Genomic DNA, 15,670 nt, shown 5'->3' on the forward strand with positions numbered 1-15,670 from the left:
AAGCAACAATTCAAGTAACATTTAAAAGGGATGTTTCAGTCTGTGATATACTTATTAACTGGTAACACTACCTAGGTTGAGCTTAAGTGATCAGGTTCAAACTGAATCATTATCAAGGGATTGGGGTCGACACAGGGCAATACATTACATTCGTTAAAGTCGACCATCCTACGGGCGAATCACATATTCCCATTAGTAACTAAAACTAACAAAACTGAACGTGAAAACCAAGCCAAACAGGGGCGAGGAATATTCTGACTCTTCCAGCATATAAGCATGATAACATACACATTTTAGTTCATTTTAATTCCATAATTTGGACAAACAAAGGATAGATGAATGTGGAAACAGATCCAGCTCTAACTTAGCACAAAAGTTTGAAAGATTTAGAATCTTAAAGCTTTTAAAGATAAGCCAGCCAACTGCATAAATTCATGCATAACAAGCCAGTAGCAGGACAATCATTTCGATCTGAATTGAATACAAACAGTCTAAAGGGAAAAAAGGGAAAAACCATGTTCACCAGTAGCAGGTCCAAATAGCATATATGTTTCCTAGAGATTTTGGGATAAATTGATCACAAGCAAATGTATTTGGACCCAACAGAAATAAATTCCTTCTTGACTTAAAGGAGACATTACACTTTAAGCATAAGCCAACATGTAGGGATCTTTCATCCGAACTTATTAAAATGTATTGTTATTAAATCGTATCTAGACACAGGCTAACGGATCAGAATAAATTCTCAGCGCGCGAAACGCGGAAGGCCTTTACATGTTACTATATGTTTTAATCATATACACAATATACCTAAGATATACACACCACGATGTGTATATCAGATGTATATCGAATGTATACTTTCTTCTTACCTTGAGACCCACTGTATATCCTATGTATATTTGATTTTAAATAGGTTCCAAAGTTTTGGACATTCAATCTAAACATCCAAATTACAGTATACCTCTTTCAAATTCATTTCGGCGATTAACGTTTTATCCTAACAGCTCCCAAAACATCAGAAGATAATATGCCGACAAAGAAACTACATAACATAAAAATAGCAGAACCAGCTAAAAATTTAACCAAAGCAGAAACTAAAGACTCGAAGTAATAAATGTATCGAAGTTTACCTGTTTTGTGCGCAATGAACTGGGGCGTCGAGGCCTCGGATCTATTCTCTTGGTCGCGGCTAAAGTTCACCGGAAAGAGGAAGAATTAAGTGTGGAAGGTCATTCGATCTCTGGAAATTTTGAGTAATTCGTTGTTTTTCTAAGACGTTGAGTAACCCTCCTCGCGGCTAAAGTTCACCGGAAGATGAAGAATTAAATGTGGAAGATAGTTAGTGTCGCTAAGCTTGCGTATACAAGTACAGAGTAAAACAAGATGCTTCCTATTTCAAATCAATATCAGGAAACAAATGAAATTCGTTGGTATTTTCGGTGATTGGGGAAGCTAATCAATAAAAGCTCTTTCTCCCAAAAATCCCCCCCTCTTCAACTGAGTAACTAGGAGTATATTTATAGGGTTTCATTGGTATTGAAGAAAAGATAGGAGCGTATGAGAGAGACGAAGCGGCGGTAGACAACGTGGGGAGCAGGGGAGTGTGGAGGTGGCAGAGGCGTGGTGGAAGTGTCAGGAAGGAGGTGAACGTGATGCGTGGGGGGGACAAGGGGAAGTGGAAGTGCAGAGGGAGAACGTGAGGGAGACAGGGAGATGGGTGAGCGGCGGGTGAAGAGGAAGGGGAAAGAATGGGGGAAATGAAGAAGAAGTGAGGGGTTAGGTCTAGGAGTTGAAGTGGGTCGGGTCGGGTTGATAGTTGGGCTGGACCCGGTAGTTTAGGATATGGGTTGGTCTGTTGGGTAGGGGTTAATTGGGCTGGTCCGTTTTGGGATGGCCTATTAATTTAAATATGGGCTGATATAAATGTGGATTGGATATTAAAAATATGGGTTGCTTATTCGGGTAGGGAAATAATATTATATTTGTATTTTAAGCCATTAATTGGCTAAAAATTGTTGACCATTCTTCCTTTATTGGGCTTCTAATTTAATAACTAATACAAAAATATATTAGGTGAAGACAGATAGTAATTAACATGTAGAAAAGTTAAGATTTTACGAAGTGTTGTTTTTTTGTAATTAAATTTAACGAATCCGAACCCAAAAAATGAAACGATGACGAACCGTTAAAGTTTGTGATAAAGTAATGCTCATAATGTTGAAAATAAAAGTAGTGATATTAATAGTAGTAGCAATAAAATATTGTGAAAAAAAATAAAGTATTTAGCTCGTCAGTAAATTTAGAAACCCGAGTAAATTAAATAAAAGAGGGACAAAATTGGGTGTCAACATGGCTTATTAATTAGCAATATTTATTTTATGTGATTTCATTATCTTTTTTTGTTGAGTATTTTATTATAATGTCATCACTCGTCTCTCATTTTGCGTTAATTTCTTAAGAAACACCTTAATTATATAATTGTATCTTACTAGGAGTAAATAAATATTTGAAATAAAAGTTATATGTTTTGTATGAAGAGTATTCCGGGAAAAAACCCGAAAACCCCCGAAAACCCGAGGTTAAAAAATCTGTCTTATGTTAGTTTGGTTTGATTTGTAGATTTAAAAACCTGACACAATTGATTTAATTTAGTATTTAAAAAACCTTAACCAACCCTGTCCATGTACACCATAGAAGGAAGTATGATGAACCTAATGCCCTTTAGTAATCGATTGAGCATTTGATCCAAACTTGCGGTTGCCCAAAAACATAATCTGCAACCGCGCAAAATGTAGTAAGGAGTAATAGCTTATTAAGATTAGGCAAGTTGGGAAGAGCTCTCTCTCCCAGTTGGTATCACAAAGGCTTCAAAGGCCTTATAGTGTGGGAATAGATCAAAGGGGATCAAATAATGTACAAGAATAATTTGAGGAATTTTTTAGAGGAAAATTGAATTTGCTAAAACTGTATTGAAAGTCTTCAATGACAATTGACACTTAGTCGTCTAGCGTCTAGTTGTGGGATAATTGTAGTTCATATTTTAATATTATTTTCAAAAGAGTAATAGGAGCTTTGCAAAGTTGATGTGTGCAACTGATAATTTTTGGGACAAGTATGTATTTAAGTTTTCTCTTTAACCTTGTGTCAGAAAAAATAGGCTGACTGTGTCTGTACTAAAAAAATTAGATTGGACTTGATTGATGTGATTCGAACAAACGTATTAATGTTGTTTAATCTGTGACGAACTGACGATTCAACCAACAATTTTTTTTTTTTTTGTACTTCTTTAATAGATTTTGCTAATGAATTGCTTAAAGACGGAGTTTCTGAAACTTAATGCAGTATTTCTTCATGGGCCCAACACTTTGAATTATAGTGTAGATAAATATAATTTATGTATCTGTTAACATGACATGCTTCATACTACATTATATTCATTTGTGGAACAAAGTTAAAATAGAGACATAGTTTGTGGAACAAAGTTACATAGATAACTTGCTAGAAAGACACAAGTAGAAAGATTATAGGTGCTCCAACATCTGCATGAGATTGACACTTGAGCATAAGTATTGTTGACACCCAATTTTGTCTCACCTTTCCTCCGAAATATCTATTTTTCGCTTCCAATATTTTGACAACTTCAAAAAATAATTATTTGCATTTTTTTACTATAATTATTAGCTTTTATTAATACCGGCATTTCATTATCCTGTCATTATCTTTACTACCGTCACTACTACCGTTGTTATTATTATTACTGTTATTATTATTGTTATTATTATTTGTTATTATTATTATTATTACCAGTATTATCATAATTTGCGTTACAGCATCTTAACACCTTCTGCATACGCATCGCATTTATTTCGCACAATTAAATGATAGCGTTTATTTATTGTTAAAATATTATTGCACGGCTATTACAACATCATATAATTTTATTACCTGATCCCTAATAATTACATATTTTGTATTAGGTAACATTTTGTCGCACTCAGTATATGGTTAATTAAAATGGGTCTTTTATTTAAATTTAGAAGCCAAACTATTTCTTGCACTCAGTCCGTATTTTTGATTTATCGGATCCCAAATCAAAGTCCAATCAACTGATAAATATTTTTTGACCAGCCCATATTTGATCCCAATTTTTAGACCAGTCCAGGTTTTATTTCACTAGCCCATTCATTTAATACCCGGTTCAAAAGATATTGACCCAGCCCATAAAGGACCGGATCCGACCCATTCCATTTCGAAATAAGGGAAACCATTAGGGTTTCCCCTTTCATTTTCCTTCACGCCGCTCGCCCCTCCCGCTCCCTTCTCTCTCTTCTCTTCTTCCTCCTTCTCCACGCCACTGTCACCCCATTTCCCCTTGTCCCCCCACGCCACTGTCACCGCCACCTCCCTTTGTCCACACTCTTCTCTCTTTCTTCGCAAGCAAAACCCTAGTTAACCCCTATAAATATTGGTTTCCTAATCTGAAAAAGGGACCCTTTTTTTTCTTTGGCAGAGAATCATGAAAAACCCTTAGAACCTGAGGATTCTTTTTTTTTTATTCGGGAAACCCCCCAATAACTGAAGCTTTCGAATCGCGAGAACCCCCTGGAAAATTAAAACTCTGAAACAGTTCTGGGATCACCTGAAACCCTCTGAAATAAAGAGTTCTGAGTCACCCTAAAGTTTCCAAAATATCGAATTTATAGTGGTTTAAATAATTCAAAAACATAGAGTTCAAAATATTAGGATATTTGTTTTTCCTGTTTTTGTCTTCTTTGTTTGTTGCTGTGAATTCGAGCATCGCGAGCTCTGGTTCAATAGTCTTCGAGGTAGATATCGAAACCTTCGCCTCATTTCGCTGCACCCGAAGAAGGTAATACACCTTCCATTAGTTAACTTTTTTTAGTAATTGTTTGAGTGCTTCAAATTACTTATGTGATTTGCTTGGTTAATTATGTTTTAGTTCCTGTTTGTAGTTGTTGTAGTTGTATTATGCATGTTTAAGCTTAGATTAATCCTGTATCGAGTTCCGCGGCTGTTCAGTTCTATGTTATGTATCAACTTGAGTCAATCATGTGCTAGTTAGGTCCACATTGCTTAGTTATTCTTCATTTGATCAGTTCTATGTATTTAGTTTGTGGTTCGCTAATTATGTGCATGTGCCCACCTTTTAGTTGCTCTGTTGGTTCATTTTATGTCTTGTTTTGGTTAGCCATATGATATTTAGCTTATAGCAGTTTAAGTATATCACATGTTAGTTTAGCTAAGTTAATTTAATTTGACAGTTTCGATGTTAGTCAATTTATGTGGTTAAGTATGTTTATGCATGATAATTTAGTCTGGTTTTATTTTAAGTATGTAAACAACTCTCCCATATTTAGTTCAATATCGGTTAGTAGCTTAATAAGTGTTTGTGTGTTCGTATATGTTGGTTTGGGCTCAGTTTAGTGCTTTAGTAGTATCCTGCGTGCTACTATTTTTAGGATAATGGTATCTGCATGTTCATACCTTAGTTTGGCTTAATTTTCAGTTTAGTAGTTAATAATGTCTCTATGTTTAGGTCTCAGTTTGGTCTAGTTTAATCTTGGTTTAAATTGTATTTATGTGTTCATATGGGCTCGTGCGTGATTAATTGTGTCAACTAGTAATGATAGGCGATGCATCAAGCGGTAGCATGCTTAAGTATCGGCTTAAAATAAAGTCTGAGTCTATCCTGATCAGTGCTATGTTCTTTCATACAATGTTAAGTTAATGGCATGCCTCAGTTGTTTCTTTTTTGTTAGTCGTGTGGCTGAGTCTGATTCTGATTCTACCCTCCATAGCTCTGTTGCTGCTTCCGCTTCTGCTTCGCGTTTTCTTTTGTTTGTGGAGGGGATGGCCCTACCTCTGTTTTGTTCTTTTGAGGGGTTGGTTCTGATCTCCTCCCTGTTTAATTAGAAATATTCTGTTAGGCCGAGATTTTTGCTTTAAGGATTCACGTGATCCAGATATGTGATAGTTTCGTGTGCTGCTATATTAGTTGATTTATACATGGTTAGCTTGGTGTAAATGTTCAGTTTAATGGATAATAGGCTTACTAAAGGTTAACATAAGGTTCTGTTCTTATTTGAATTTGATATATTGTAAAAAAGGGCCAGTAAGAATTTTCTTTCTTTTGAACCTATATTGGTATCATGTTAGGGGGGTTGCCGTGCTGTTTTAGTTTAAAGTATAAGAATTGAGTTTGCCTGCCCGAATATCATTCGTCTTGCATATTACCTTTGATTTAAAATCTAGTATTCCCACTGTTTGGATTGGGTAAATAACATTTTTCTTTGGTGGATCTGTGCATTAGCCGAGTGAAATAATGATCATACTGAATGTTGATGATTTTTCGGGAAAACTGGTTGCTGCCCCATTCTTCCCTTTTTTTAATTTGCTTATGGGGCTGTCGGCGTGATTGTATGGTGGGATGGTATATATATATTGTATATGATACGTATATCTTACTTAATATGTTGATAGGGAGGTTAGTGGGGTCATTATGGATCAAGCTTAAACCCTCCCCGATGTTAGCCATGCCTGGGATTCATGAAATCCCTTGGAACTTGTGCGACATCGGGAAGGCGGGGGTGGAAGCTTTCCGATATTGACCTTCTATACATCCTTATGAGTGTGTATACATGAGATATATTTAAATATACGCAGCATATACATGATCTTTGATCTGTTTTGAAATTCCATCTTGGCATGTTCGACCTTATTCTTTCGATTATGTTCTAATCCTTTTCCTTTCATTGTTTTGTATGACCACCGCGTATGAGTCCGAGGGACTCGTTCTTCTTCCATACTCGGTGTTGGGCTAAAAGCCCAACATAATCTGCTCAAGGCGTCTCTGTTCCAGCCCTCAGTCCACAGCAAACAAAATTTCTGGGCCAAGGCCCAATGGCAGAAATAATCCACAGCAGTAGAAAAAGGGACTTTTGGGCTAAGCCCAACAACTCGCATGATCACAGCAGCCCTAAATGGGCTGAGCCCGTTTTTTTTTGCATTTCTTGTGCCTATATTTTATTTGTTGCATTTAACTTGTGTGGTTTTGACTAACATTTTTTTCCCTTATTTTAGATGAATTATAGGAGAATTTAGTGAAGTTTAGTTTTAGTAATGGGTAGTTAATTTAAAGGAAAACTAATAACTAATTCAATATGTCTCATTTTTTTTTTCTTTTTTCTTTTTTATATAATAAAGTTATTCATATACTTATAATATTCACTTTAGAATAATTAATTTTCAATAGCGTAAATTAATATTTCGAGTTAAAGGAGTTATATCCTATTCTTATTACCTTAGAAGCAAAATACCGCTAATACGCCAATATAAATTCAAATACACCCTTAACCAACTTCTTCAAAGCCTATCAAATTATACATATTTTTAGCCGAACATGGTTAAATAAAGTCAGTAAAAGAAAAAGAAAGCTCTATCACCTCTTGCATTCTATTTATAAAAAAAAAAAAACAAGTCTAGATTTTCTACATAGTCATACATGTATAACATAACTCAAAGTTAAAATTTGCTAAATCATCTCTTAAAAACCATCACCTATATGCAAATTATTATATTTTCCGCAAAATTTTATTTTAAATAACACTTTTAGTTAAAGCCTTAGCAAATTTTATTTTAAATAACACTTTTAGTTAAAGAATAGCATTTTTTTAAACCTTAGCAACATTTATAAAATATTATAGAATCATTATAGTCTTTCTTTAAAGCCTTAATAACCTTTATAAGTCTTCTTAGCCTTCAAAGTTCTTTTTTATATAAATTATTATATTTCCCTTAAGTCTTATTTTAACTGATATTACTTTTTCCTTTAAACTTTAGTGATATTTGCAAGCTATTCTTTTTTAAAATTTAAGCACTTATTTAACTTTAATTAATTAACCTAAGTTTGGCCGGATAACCGTAGTTAACGGATTCTAAAGGATGCCTAACCCCTTCCCTTTAGGATAATAAAGAACCCTTACCTAGAATCACACTGGTTAATCAGACTATTAACAGAGGTTTAGTTAGCTTTACCTTAGTTAATAATTAGGTGCCCTAATTCACCTTAAAATCAATTAGGTGGCGACTCTTTAAAACAAGCAAAAAATAGGAATCACCAATATGTTGTACTCCGCTTCAACCCGGTTAAAATGGGGTATAACAAGTATGCTCTTGCAAGATGAAAGTCTTTCATGACCTGGGAAGGAATTGAAGGAATAAACTTACACAATCCAGTAGATGGCAAAGTAATACTGTAAAGCGTAAAGAAAGTTTAACGACTCTTACTTTGCTTACTGGCACAAAGAATAGAACAAATGTTGATACAGAAGAAAATTAAAATCAGCTAAGAACTTGGGAGAAAAATTGGGATTTTAGCTTAATTCTTTTGAATTATAAAACTTAGTAATGTGAGTAAAGTGTACCTAAAGTAGGGTAGACCATTTCCATCCAACAATTTTGCTCTTCACATACACCATCAAACATTAATGGACAGTAACAAAATGAATTAAGGTACCATAATAATTATTTAACAAAGTTAACTTCTCACTTATTTAATAGAGTGCCTTTATGTGTTTCACCTATAGCTCCAGTGCCACAAATAATTACTTAACATGTAAACTTTTCCCTTTAGAGTTACACATATATCATCACATAGCCTTATCAGAAAAGAAGAAAACATATTTATGCATTTTAAGCTATTTTAGTCTTCCTCTGAGAGGTAGCATATTTTTGTTATTAGACTGGGAGCATATCAAGGTTCGAAAAATGAAGAATAGTCTTATCTTTTAGCTTTGTACCTGATAATAATCCGATGACTTTGTTTCCAAATATCTTCGCCCCAATATTTTCTTTTCAAGTATCTTTGTGCCGACATAAATCATCAAATTTATATACCATACCAACTTAGAAAATACTAATAATTTTAAATGGAGATTGTAAATGTTATTAATTTAACTTTGTTTAGTACAGTTGGCCTCCTTCTTTTGTACATCGACGGGTCAATTGGGTTGCATAGCTGATACATATTTGCACACCAGAAAATTGAGAAGTACGCAGGTTTTGTCATAACTGGCTAGGAAGGATGTCTAACTTGATTATGTGAATTCATACCTCTTCAAGACACTTCTTGTCAAGCTTTTTGTCTTTTGTGCATGTCTTATTCCTCAGATTCAGAATTTGTGTGTCCACCTACGTGAATCATCAAACATCAATTATTACCAAGAGATCAATATGCCGCGCTGAGCACGGGCCTATGCCAGATAACGTTGTTAGTGTTATTTGCACAATTTCAAAATTACCAAAAAGTTCAACGAAAATAATTTCATACTTGTTCAATTGTCTAGCAGGATTACTAAAAAAAGAAAATAATCCTACGCCAAACGTTGTTTAGAAATTTCAAATTTTTAGTAAAACATAACACTTGTAGATGGAAACATATACACACCGGAAAACTCCATATTCTTTATTTCGCAATTTGGCTAAAGCAAAAGAGAAGTGTTCCAATATCTAACTTGCTTCGGTACCTAGCTAAAATAAAGGGAAAAACAATCTCAGATTTGGCAGTCATTGTAACATAAGCTATTTCCAGCCTTTGCTTGGTAAACTTGATGTAAGTTCCATGAGTCCAACTCTGTGCTTTCCTTGCATAAAATGCTCATGTCTCCTGGCAGCTGATAAGATGTCTCTGCAAAATGGTTTGGATCCCGCCTGAATCCATGTTCAAATTTAAATAATAAGATTCAGCTATAATAGTCACAAATTCGAGCATTCCGCTATTCTTAATTAAAGAAATTTAAACTTGACAATTTTTTTTTTGATGACAAACTTGACAAATTATTTGGACACTGAGACATTACAAGGGAGTAAGAAATAGAAAGTAAAATGAAGAAAAAACAATGACATAACTAACAAAATAATTTAATTAGGTTCGAGCTCGTCACACCAGGCTTGCCTAGTACGGGTTATCTCTCCTGTGTGGTTTGCGACTACTATAATTGGGCACACCCGTACGAAGCACGGGCACTCTCCTCCATAACACCTACTTCCCATTGTTATGACTTAGCATTAGCATTCTAAATTATTAATTAACAACAAAAGTCACTTATTAAAATTAATGTACTTCAACATTTCTACTGTAACACATTATTATCTAACATTCAGAGACATCATGTCACTCTAACAACCTATGGAGACACCCTAACACAGCAACAAAACAGTGAACCAAACGTTGAGAATCACACAACATGGATGTGTTGGTATGGTTTCAACACCATGTAAACAACATGGATCTTCAACATAACTAAACTGCAAAAATTAACTCAAAAATGTAGATTTATTAAAAACGTAGAAGTAGACAACACCAAATACTCTTAACACACATGATTACGTTCCAACACGTAGAGAGCTATCATCAGCTTGAATAAAGAAAAGAAAATTGAAAATAAGGATATATGATGCATTAGATAAAGAAAATTCCACAAAAAAAAATTATGATAAGTCCTAATGAAAAAATCTTCAAACATGAAAAACAGTAGAAAGATGTTGAAATAGGAGAAAGCTAAAGACAGCAAGTAAATCCACCTGTAGAACTTTTCTAATTGATATCAAAAACAAATTTAAGTACTTATAAATTGCATGAAACTTGAAAATCATGACTACCACATTAAAAAGGGAGAAGACTTAGAATGTCTCAGAATGCTATATCAGGACAATTTCAACTGCATCCATATACTCGAGAAAATTTATTATTACAGGATATGCCATTATACTTTGATGCATATGCAACATATCTATACACATGGATTACCAACTATATTCAATTTTCAGTTTTTATATGCTTACTTCAGTTATGTACCAGTATTTTCTAAACAGACAAAGTGGAGTGGAGAAAATTTGAATGAAGAGCTATAGAATTTGACAAAGGACCGTATGTCCACAGAAGAGGATAAACTCCTAAAGCTATACCAGGTTACTGAATCTCAAATTGTTCAAGGCAAGTTAAAAAATAAAACATACTCCGAGAAAAGAGGGTTAGACTTTTAGGTACTGGTATGTGTGAAAAAATGAAAATGTGGTAACATATTGGCTAAATCCTATGATCCTACTGTACCCTCCTCACTCGCCCCATTATATTAAAACTACTGATCCATTTGAATTTTCTTTTTAATCAGTACTACCAACCCATTTGAATAAAGAGAGCAAATTATCTAATATGTAATCGTTTTAGATGGAAAATCTAATTTTATCGAATGTCCCCGAATAGATGAAAAATCTAACATTTCAACCTCAATCATAACATCAAAGCATTATCAATAAATTCCTAAATTGAGGGATAAGTCACCTGGAGGCTGGGGGATGACTCCCTGATCATTTAGGTTCTCTTTTACCGTCTTGGCTAATTGTTTCAAACTCCGGCAAAAGCTCCTGAGGTTTCAAACTAACAGAGTACCACTTAAGTTATATATGTGCCTATCAATTAAAAGACTACTCCGATTAGCTCAGAAACCTACAGTGCAGTAATGATTCCATTAAATGGGCAAGGAATAGGTCCAAAACAGCGTAAAGAAATACACAGTGCCTGCCAAAACATAAAGAGTGAAGGCATGCAATTTCAGTTGTTTTCTGCGAAGACTGGAATTGTTTGTTTGGGTACTTCAATGAAGTCAGTATTTATCGTGATTAGTAAGCCTACCGAGCAGCAGACAATATAGCCACACACAAAAAAAAAATCAATTGAATCAAACCGTCCTTATATACGGAGCAACACAGTATTATCACGCAGTAACTACACGAAAAATTGTTTAATAGGTTAAAGTTGTTATTAGGATTAAATTAAGTCATGTTAGACAATTTGAAGGTTGAATGCACCTGTCATAATAATAGGCAACTACATTTAACTTATAAAAAAAGCTATAAGTGAAGAGGTGCAAGAATACAGCAAGACCAAGCTGTTTATGTGTTCTTTTTAGTCAGGAAAACAATTCTGTTTACACAGGCTAGACTATGTAGAACCTTAAACTCTTGGATTTATTTACAATCTAATAACCAACCCCAAGGACCTGACTGCTACATATGAGCTTGATGTATTCAAACTCAGATGTCTAGAAATACTATCTATTAGTTACTACTGAACAAGCAGCTTCTATAAAAACTTTGAAAAGACAGAAAAATGGATCAAAAGGAACATAAAGAGATAATCAAATTGAAATTGGAGCAACTTTGAGTACAGTTTACGGATTTAACCATTAATTAAAGCTGCAGTATACTTCAAATGTCAAGAACTCAACTTTATTGATTGTCAAAGCAACCCATAGCTATCTTGGATTGGAAGGCTAACTAGTGTACCCACTTTATCGGAATCTTTTGGTGCTCAAACAGGGAGTTCTTAGTATGCAAAACACAACAGCCTTGTCTTTACCATATTGAGCAATAAAATAGCTTCAACTACTATCAACGACAAAGGCAAAATATTTCATCATACAGCCACGCCTCACTTTAAGCCAACAAAAGATTAAAATAAATTAAACTCTCCTATAATTTATTTTTGTATATTCTTGTACTGTTATATCATATTTAATTCACTCAATTATAGAAAACAATGGCTACATAAAAAACACAACCCCACATTTGAAATCTAACACTAAAGATCAAAATCCGCTACACATCCAGAGAATGGTAAAAAAAATTAATTTCTTGCAATCCCTTTTTGACTCATGTCTTGGTAATAATCAAAACTTTATGAAACTACAGAACTAAATCCATCAAATGCCCAAATACATTGGCAAATGTGAAGTTATGTATTCTGAGTGAAATTGAACATAATAAATAAACCCAAGAATCAGCAAGCGGGAAAACTAAGAGGAGAAATTTAAAACTGATCCAAATTTGTACTTTATTAGAAGAGTCAAAGCGAAAGACAAAATTGAAGACGAACGGAGAAGAGTTCAAAAACAAATACCTGAAAATTGCAGCAACAGTCTGAGATACAGATAGATTTATTTTTATTTTTGATATATAGCTTGTTGATTTGCTGATAAAGATTTGTTGATAGAGATTATAGCTTGTGCTGATAGAGATTTGGTGATAAAGATATAGCTTGTGCTGATAAAGATTATAGCTTGTTGATGATAGATAGCTTGTTGATTTGGTGGTAGATATTTTGCTGATAGAGATAGAATTGAGAAGGCTCTGAAAAAAAAAAAAAAAAAAAAAAAAGGGGGGGGGGCATGTGAAGAGGGTCAGAGCCTTCTGGACTTTTTTGGTAAATAAAATAAAGTAAATAACAAATGTCATAATTGGCCCTAGACAGACGACGATCCAACTTTTTTCACTCATAGCTTCTATATTAGTAGAAATGTGCCTTAAACTTCGCTGATTTTGAAATTCTCAAAACATAATCAATCTCAAGCTTAAACAAAACAGCAACACTACCATACAGTCATACACTGCTAAGATAACATATCCTAATTATGATAACCTTTTTTGTATGCTCTTTAAGACGTGCTCACCTAAATAAAATATGTATAGAGTTGAGTCTGTTAGATGATTCATATCACATGTGACCGATTCAGTTAGTTTGACAGTATGGTGTAGCTAATAAATTCATGGCCTTTTAATAAGCACTTTTAAGTGTTTAGGTTTTGACCCAACAAATGGAAACAAAAGGGTCAATTGATTTTGTGGCTCATTACAATTTTTTTGTTTTGCGTAGGATCTCCTAAAAAAAAAAAAACTTATTTGAAACGTATGAGATTTAAAAATAAAACACGAAAATTTAATAGGATCAATTTCATCTATACAAATTATAAAGGTTCATGTTGAATCATTTCCTCCGGTCTTTTAGGTCTTTGGTCTCCAATTCAAGCATCTTATAAACAAAAGGTGAACACTATGCAAGGTCCAGTTTTGGAACCAACACCAAATTAACCACTTTGTGCGAACACTATGCAAGGTCCAAATTTGTACTCAACACCAAATTACCTACTTACATCACAAAACCAACTAAACAAACATAAAAATCTACTTTGTTATTCTTTCTTTCAAAATCTGAGCCCTTTGTGGCTAATGGACAAAAAACATCCAGCATCTAAATTGGTATTTAGAGGCAATCCATTATCATTCACTTAGTCTGACAACTCCAATGGCTTTCACTCCATGTTCCTCCACATACATAACAAAATTCAGATCCACACCTGAATCCACAATATTTAGCATAAGTCATATGTAAACACATTGATTAGTTAAAAGCATAGGATTAAACAAGAAATTAACTAACCAGCAGGTTATGTGTATACAGCCATCAGCCTTCTGCACAAGGTGTTTGCAATGAGGGCATGTCATCCAATTAGACTTCTTAGAAAGTTCCTCAACCTTTAAATCATCTTCTCTGTTTTTTTCTTCCTTTTGGAACTTGTCACAATCAACCCCAGTATGCCAAGGGACACCACACGGCGCGCAGAGCAGCCTTTGGCACGAAGGACATACACACTCAATTATGTCCTGATCTTGATCATAAATAAGCAACTCTGAACAGTCTTTATAAGGACAATAAAATTTCTCACAAGCAAGAAGAGTCGCCTCGCTCAATCCACCTGCCCATTTTTCAAATACAATTTCTGGAATGATGGATTTACAAGAAACAGGCTCAATTATCGCGCGACACTTCAAACCTGGACAAGTGACAGGGAAAATGTGTTCTTGAATCTTGGATTGGACATATTGGCTTATGCAATCAGAACAGAAAGAGTGATCAGAGCAATTCTCGAGTTTGAACATTTCATTTGTAACTTTTGTATCCATGCAAATTTCACAGTAACCTTGAGATGATTCAGGGGATTCTTGGATTTTTGTTGATGACATGTGAAGATGGAAGCTACTGAAGGATTCTGCAAGAACTTCTTGGAACTGCAGTTCCTCTGCACACTCGTCATCTGATACCATGAGAGCGCGAAAATCTTCGTATTCAGCACACACTTTGGAAATTATATCTGCCATGGTATTGATCACTGGTTGGTTAATTAGAAGATTTCTTGGATGTCTTTATGAGACTATTGAGAAGGGCTTTATATTGTCCTTCTATTATTGGATAACAACGCGTATAAAATAAAAGACAAATAAGTCGTCTTCATTAGAGAGTACCAAGAAAATACTTGGAAAGGAAAACTTGGTACAATCTTATGTGACACAAGCAAAATGCTAAGCAATTGACGTTTGCAATTTTATCCTTTTCCTGTTAACTGCTTATGATTTAAGCTAATGACACGTTTCAAGCAGGGACCAAGAAATTGTGGTTTAAAAAGATTATGTGGGATGTGAAGGAACCTCCACACTTTGACAAAGTCTGAGTCAACATAAGGTCTTTCGAATAGAAGTAAAATAAGACTCCGTGTATAAACTAGTCATTTAATTCCACCGCCTAAACACGATAAAGAAAAAAGTTGGTATACAGACCAAAATCTTACTTGAGGATCTCAAGTTGCTACAGTACTGAAAAAGACTTAGGTGGCATTTAGTTGGTAATAACATTGAACCCAGAATCCGGATACACCTGTTTTACTGATTATATTATGGTTGCTAGCCCCTCCTATTTCCAGCAATATCACTTCTATTAAGTTCATGGATGTCACTCAACTATTGAAAATTGGTG

General features: G+C 34.4%; 1 protein-coding gene across 9 annotated transcripts; it reads right to left on the bottom strand.

Moving 5' to 3' along the window:
• Nucleotides 1–8,204: 8,204 nt before the first annotated feature.
• Nucleotides 8,205–15,205, bottom strand: LOC132632931 (E3 ubiquitin-protein ligase RSL1-like). 9 transcript variants are annotated; one of them, XR_009579500.1, is made up of 4 exons: nt 14,300–15,205; nt 9,549–9,732; nt 9,136–9,213; nt 8,205–8,221 (listed from the first exon to the last, which is right to left on the bottom strand). XR_009579500.1 is itself a non-coding variant. In XM_060349084.1 (3 exons), exons 1-2 carry the CDS (start codon nt 15,016–15,018, stop codon nt 9,576–9,578), a joined length of 876 nt encoding a protein of 291 aa, XP_060205067.1. In that variant the 5' UTR covers nt 15,019–15,204; the 3' UTR covers nt 8,946–9,213; nt 9,549–9,575. The 9 variants fall into 9 exon arrangements, 3 of the variants coding, with proteins under 3 accessions (XP_060205067.1, XP_060205066.1, XP_060205068.1); XR_009579504.1 differs by lacking the exons at nt 8,205–8,221; nt 9,136–9,213 and adding exons at nt 11,366–11,493; nt 12,983–13,212 and having other exon boundaries at nt 9,331–9,732; nt 14,300–14,439; XR_009579503.1 differs by lacking the exons at nt 8,205–8,221; nt 9,136–9,213 and adding exons at nt 11,366–11,461; nt 12,983–13,212 and having other exon boundaries at nt 9,463–9,732; nt 14,300–14,439.
• Nucleotides 15,206–15,670: the final 465 nt, after the last annotated feature.

This window comes from Lycium barbarum, chromosome 3 (genome assembly GCF_019175385.1).
Source record: "Lycium barbarum isolate Lr01 chromosome 3, ASM1917538v2, whole genome shotgun sequence".
Lineage (NCBI taxonomy): Eukaryota > Viridiplantae > Streptophyta > Magnoliopsida > Solanales > Solanaceae > Lycium > Lycium barbarum.